The sequence below is a fragment of the Ailuropoda melanoleuca genome, chromosome X (genome assembly GCF_002007445.2).
Source record: "Ailuropoda melanoleuca isolate Jingjing chromosome X, ASM200744v2, whole genome shotgun sequence".
NCBI lineage: Eukaryota > Metazoa > Chordata > Mammalia > Carnivora > Ursidae > Ailuropoda > Ailuropoda melanoleuca.
Window position 1 is genome coordinate 76,248,231 of NC_048238.1, and position 6,022 is coordinate 76,254,252.

Sequence of the window (6,022 nt, forward strand, 5' to 3'; positions counted from 1 at the left end):
GGGGGGCGGTGCTGCCCGAGGGCGGGCGTCTGGGGCCGGGGGGTGGAGCTGGGGGCTCGGGGGTGGACCCGGGGGCGGGAGGCCGGCCCGGGACGGCGCTAAATTGGCCGGAGGGGCCTGTCGGCGGCGAAGTTGCTAGCTGGGGGCAGAGACGGCCACGCGGTTGCAGGAGTAAGAGATCCCCCTGTGGCGAGTGCGTGAGACGAGGAGTCCGGCGTCCCTGCCATCCCCGTCGCCCTCCCCGCCTGACCGGCCCGCTAGCTGCTCTCCTGGCCTCCGCGTGTCCCCTCACTCTCACCCCCGCTGCTCCCCGGTTGGTTCCGGCGGCACTGCCCGGTCCCCTCGGCCCTCGCCCTGACCCTCCCTGCCTCTGGCTTCCCCTGACCCCTGCGTGCTTCGCCACTGCCCCTGTTCCCCTTTTCTGCCCTTGCTAGTTACCCCGCCCCGCTTCGTAATTCCCGATGCAATTGCCTCTTTGAGACCTTTTTTTTTTTTCCTCTCCTTCCTTTTAGATTGGCCAACGGCTCCTTTCAACCCTGCCTCGTTGGTGGCCACTGGAGAAGCGCGGGGGGCTCCCCAGACAGCCGTGGGGACAAGTTAGAGCCAGCACTTGACCCCGGGCCTCGCGTGTAGCTTCCCTTCCCCTGCTCTCGGTCCCCCGGTGTTCGGAGGGGAGTGCGGGTGCGGGGGTGTGCCCTCTGTCCATGTCCCAGCACCCGGGCAACCCTCGGGGCTTGTGTTCCATCTCGCTCTCGCTTCCTGCACGGTGGTCTAGGGGAACCACTCGGCATCATGTCCCGGTATAGCTACCAAAGTCTCCTGGACTGGCTCTATGGGGGCGTGGACCCCAGCTTTGCAGGCAATGGGGGCCCCGACTGTGCTGCCTTCCTCTCTTGGCAGCAGCGGCTGCTGGAAAGTGTGGTGGTCCTGACCCTGGCCCTGTTGGAGATCCTGGTGGCCCTGCGGCACATCCTGAGGCAGACGAAGGAGGACGGTAGGGGTGGCCGTGGCTGCCAGCCAGAGCAGGTGACCCAGCGGCCAGAGGAAGGCAAGGAGAGCCTGAGCAAGAATCTCCTCTTAGTAGCCCTGTGCCTGACCTTCGGGGTGGAGGTGGGCTTTAAGTTCGCCACCAAGACCGTCATCTACCTGCTCAACCCCTGTCACCTGGTCACCATGATGCATGTGAGTCTGTTGACTTTTTCCCTGGCAGCCTTAGTGATAAGAGTCATCTTGTGTGCTCCGGACACTCGGAAGTGTAGGGCACTTCATCCTGTGGGAAGTGGGACCCTTAAAAATGCTTTTGCAAGAGTGGCTGGTCTTGTGCAGATTCCAGATTTGGCTTCCTTTCAACTTTGCACAATGTGTCAGCCCCACAGTGGAGGTGAGGAACGCAGTGACAAAGCCCGAGGAGCCCACTGGCCCTTTGGTGGGCTGTCCCTCCCCTCCCAGCCCTGCCCTGGCCTTTCACCAGCTGGAAGTGCATCCCCAGCCAGGTGCCCTTTCTGAATCACATCTGGGGTCCATGGCCTGCCCACCTCCCCTCTGCTGCAGTTAATTTCCCAGAGGCCTGATGGTGACACTCTTTCCTGGAGGTGGTCACATAAGGTTCCTTGTCTCCACTGTGGTACTTTGGGGAAATACTTCTATGGGTTTCCCTTAATGACTCTTTCATTTGGGAGTTTTATGCTCTTAGGGCAAGGTCTGCCTTTGAACTCTGGGGCATTGGAGCAGCACCAAGCTCCTATTAAGTGCGCTCTGAAACAGGCTGACTCGTGAACTTTGGGCTGGTGATCTCTATCCAGGGTGAGAAGGTATTTATGTTTTGCAGACGTCTCCATCTTCTTGCTCTTACTCTGTTTCCTGTGGTCATGGTCCGGGGTGCTCAGAGAGCTGGTTTCTTTACCTCCCATTAGCGGTGCTAAGAGAAACAAATGGGATTGAAAAGGAAAGTTGCCAGATACATAAAAATAATCTGGGTGAGGACCAAGAGTGAGACTGCCTTTCTGTACTCAGCCTGTGTGGAGAGATGTTCTAAAACTATAAAATCATGGAGGAGGAGGAAGAGGAGAAAAGGAAAAAAAAGTCTTTTTTAGATTTCAGGCTGTGAGAAACCTGGTGTGTTTTATTCAGGGACAGTTTTGAAACCTGTCATTAGCATCTTTATTGCTTTTATATTTGTAGGAGGTTATTCTCAGGAGACTTGTGACAACCCTGTGTGGGGCAGGAGGTTGAGATGATTATCTTGGTTTTACAGGCCTGGTGGGGCCCAGGGACGGGAGGTCACTTGCCTGCAGCCAAAAGATGAATTAGCGTCTGGGTTGGAAGGCTAACCTACCCTGTTTGGGGTTGCAGGCTGTCAGTGGAATGACAGGGCTGTCTCAGGGGGGAGGCCGAGGCTGAGCAGCACGGCGCTGCCTACTTGGGGCTCCGCTCCGACGCTTGCTTGGTCTGTGTTCTAGGAACCCTTTTGATTGCAGGTTCCTGGCCTCAGTTTCCCAACCTGTAGAATGTGGTCAGTGGCCTCAAGCCCCTTCCCGTCTGTGCAGAGGTGGCAGGGAGGTGTGGCATAAAGAGGCAGTTATTGTTGGGGTGGCTGGCAGCACCACGCAGGGCTGGAGGGCAGCATTTTTTTTTTTAAGAGAGGGCTTCTTGGGATGTGATGCCATTCACAGGAAGCCCAGGGCTCTCCCAGCTAGACCTTCTGGGTAAATTTGAGCCAGTCCTCTTTCTTTTCTTTTTTTATGAATGGGCTTTTTGTTAATGAGAGGAAACAACGCATCTCAGCCGCTGCTATGTGAGGCTCTTGGGACAGGAGTGCTTTTTTTGGATGGCAGGTGGTGAGGGTCAGAGGGTGCCTCTTCTACAAAAGGGTCTTGAGGCCTCTGGCAGCCACATATCTAGAAGGTCAACAAAGGACTAAATTCAGCCTGACTGGGGCTGCTGGTGGTGTGATGACATCAAACCTGGCAGCACCAGGGCTTTCAGTGGAAAGGTTTTTAGAAGCTTTCAGAAGCCTCTGGAGACTCAGTTCTGGCATTAATTAGTTGTGTGACTTTGAGGAAAAGTACACTTGCTTCGCCTCAGTTTGCCCATCTGCAAAATGAGACAGAGCTGCATTCTCCGCTCTGGACAGTCAGCGTTCTCTGATTCTTTTCTCCTCAAGTCGTGGCCAGGGATGCAACAGAGAGCTATTCTGGAAATGCTTTTGGCCTCCTCGTGTGGAAAAAGGAAACTTGCTTCTTTTCTGCTGAGGTCAGGTGGCCTTGTTCATCTTCTGCTTCCTCTATCTCCCCAGTACAGTCAACCTGACCAGGCCACCCTTGGACACACGTGTAGGTGATGATGGCACTTGGGGCTAGCGGCGGCAGAGGGATGGCTGCTTGAGGGGGGGCTGTCTAGGGACTAATTCCTGTCCCCTGTGCTTTTGCTTTTGTCCTGTGCTTTGCTTAAACTCTGAAGCCTTAGGGCCGGGGCAGACAACAGAATCATGCTGAGGAATTCTTGAGCCCGACCAGGATTATTCTCCTTTGCTCTTTACTCCTGTCGCTGCTTTGTGTCATTTAAATAGTCACCTCAGGCCTGCTGCGGGCCCCAGCCTTTGGTCAGTCCTACATCCCATACCCTACCAATGGCTCTTCCTGGGAAGCAGGGAGGTATGGATTTTTAAAAGTTGATATGAGTCCTTAAAGAAAAATTAACAACAGATGGTTGGAAACCGTTTTCTGACTTGACTGCCGCAAGGACAAAGGATAGCAAGTCTGGTTAGTAATACCTTACACTTATCTGACACTTTGCTGTTTATAAGGCACTTTCACAGACATGATCTTATTTAGGGTCATGATAGGTTAGCTGGAACCTGGAAAAAGAGACGTTAAAATGTTTCCTGTGGCTGTGTATGTTCCAAAGGGGAGATGTTGAGTACAGACAAATGCTTTGGCAAGGGAACTTGCTGAATTAGGCTACACGATGGCAGGACATTCTGTGGAGTTCAGAGGTCCTGAAAAGGCAAGGGACACATTGGCTGAAATGAAAGGGACAGCTTAGCAGAAACATTTCTGCTGTGTTGCTCTCCACAGGATGACTCAATTTGGGCTTCATAGAAAGGCCTTGTTCCTCAGAGCCCATGAAGTTTATAACAAGGACAGTGTTGCTTTAGGCCAGGAGGGGGAAGAGTTGGAGGGAAATTGGTTAGTCTGCCCATCTCCTTTTTTTCAGTCTGTAAAATATTTATTCCCGAGGCCTTTTTAAACAGCCCCTCATCATCGCCATGCTGCTCTTGGGTGACGGCCAGCTTTAGAAGCATAAGGAAGGGCCGTTCTTGTGGCAGTGTTCTGGTCTTGATTAATATTCCTGCTGTCCAGTTTCTTGTTGGTCTCATCTGCTTTCTCAAAGGCCCCAGGACTGTGGCTGATAGCGGTTTGTATGATCGAAGCACCAGCATCTCCCATCTCAGCTTAAGCCAGAGACGTGTGAGGGCTCTCAGGGCCAGCAAGCACCAAGCAAGAGCACACACCGTTGTCAAGCCCCTTGGTGAATATAAGTGGTGGTTACCAGTCACACCAATAAGTATTTCTTCAAGCACGGCAACTTCCTTCATGCGTGTTATTCTTGCAGGTAGGAGTGCAGGGAATGAATTTACTCAGCAATGATGCTATTTGCCAGAAATCACCCAGCAAGTTAGTGGCAGAGGTGGCTTTAAAACGGACCTGCCACTGTGGCAGTTGAGGCTTTTGCGGAATGAGATTCTCGTAGCTACTTAAGACCCAAAGTCTGCAACTTCTCAGCTGGAGAGTTAAGACGCTAGGAATTTGACTGGTTGTATCTGTAAAGACTGGTGTTCTTCGCTTAGTGGCCCTTTCTCGCCCCTGTGTCCTGTCATCTCGTCTTTGTCTTAGGAACGTAACAGAAAGATCCCATCTGGTTGTCTTTTCGAATTGTCCATTTCCTGTTGGTTCTGAATGTGTCCGTGTCAGTGTCTCCTGATGGGCACTGAATTTAGTGGGGCACAACGTAAGGCAGGCTGGAAACAGGCTAGATATTTGCCAAATTCACAGTCGATGCCATAGATCCCGGAGCCCTAAGCCACTGGTTTTCAGCCGGTAATTCTGAGTGAGCCCCATCCTTTTTTTTTTTTTTTTTGTTAGAATTGCCTTGCTGTTGGTGCCCTATCTTCTTTACACTCTATTCAAAGTCTAATTCCCACCAGATGTGGCTGGCGTGCTTTTGCTTCACTGTTTGATTTTCCTACTTCCTCCTTGCTGCAAGTGGAAGAATGGCACATATTCAAAACGGTCCTGAGCTTTTCGCGACACCTTTTGGAATGGCCTGAATAAACAGTGGTGTGTTCCGTTTGCCCCGTGATGGATTTGTTCGAGAGAAGGACCTGATGGATTTGAGAACTAGGCTTTTTGTGACCCCCCACCCCACCCCTGACTCCTTGACTTGAGACCAGCCACACCTCCTCATCCCCATCTGTTGTCTGGAGCACTGATGACTGCTCCTGCTTGGAACTGACGTCGATGTAAATGGGTACAATGAGGGATCCAGCCATCTGGTGACAGCTTATCAGATAGACTGTGTCCTGTGTCATCAGTCCAGGGGGACACAAGAGGATGATGTTTATATGGGCCTCAGCAGTGAGGCATGACATTCCTTGTTAGTTTGTTTTCTTTCTCCCCCAAGGAAATCTGCAGAGAATTTTTCCATCTCCCATTGTTACAGTCTTTTGGGGGCGTCCGTTATCAAGAGAAGTGGTGTGGACTGGTGGATTAAACACCCGCAGACGGCCCTGGGATTGAACCTTACAATGCGAGTTTTGCTCCTGGCTTGCTATGGGAACCTGAGCAAATTATCTCATCTTTTCCTGTCTCTGTCTTCTCAGTGAAACCGGCCATGTGGAAGGAGAGTGTTTTAATCCTCTGAGTAACTATGTGGTCACTTAAACAGAGAAGCCGGGCAGAGCTGGCAGATGATATATATATATATATATATATTTAAAGATTTTATTTATTTATTTGACAGA

At 51.8% G+C, this 6,022-nt stretch overlaps 1 protein-coding gene across 3 annotated transcripts in view; it reads left to right on the forward strand.

Moving 5' to 3' along the window:
* The first annotated feature begins 53 nt into the window (after positions 1-53).
* The window catches only part of TMEM164 (transmembrane protein 164), a 160,399-nt gene continuing 154,430 nt past the window's right edge, over positions 54-6,022 (forward strand). Inside the window, exons 1-2 of one of the 3 annotated variants that reach the window (XM_011230847.3) lie at positions 54-171; positions 513-1,182. In XM_011230847.3, coding sequence (XP_011229149.1) covers positions 793-1,182 — 390 coding nt within the window. In that variant the 5' untranslated portion in view covers positions 54-171; positions 513-792. Of the gene's footprint in view, positions 314-512; positions 1,183-6,022 lie in introns of all 3 variants that reach the window. The other 2 variants (XM_011230846.3, XM_034649000.1) reach the window with 2 other exon arrangements.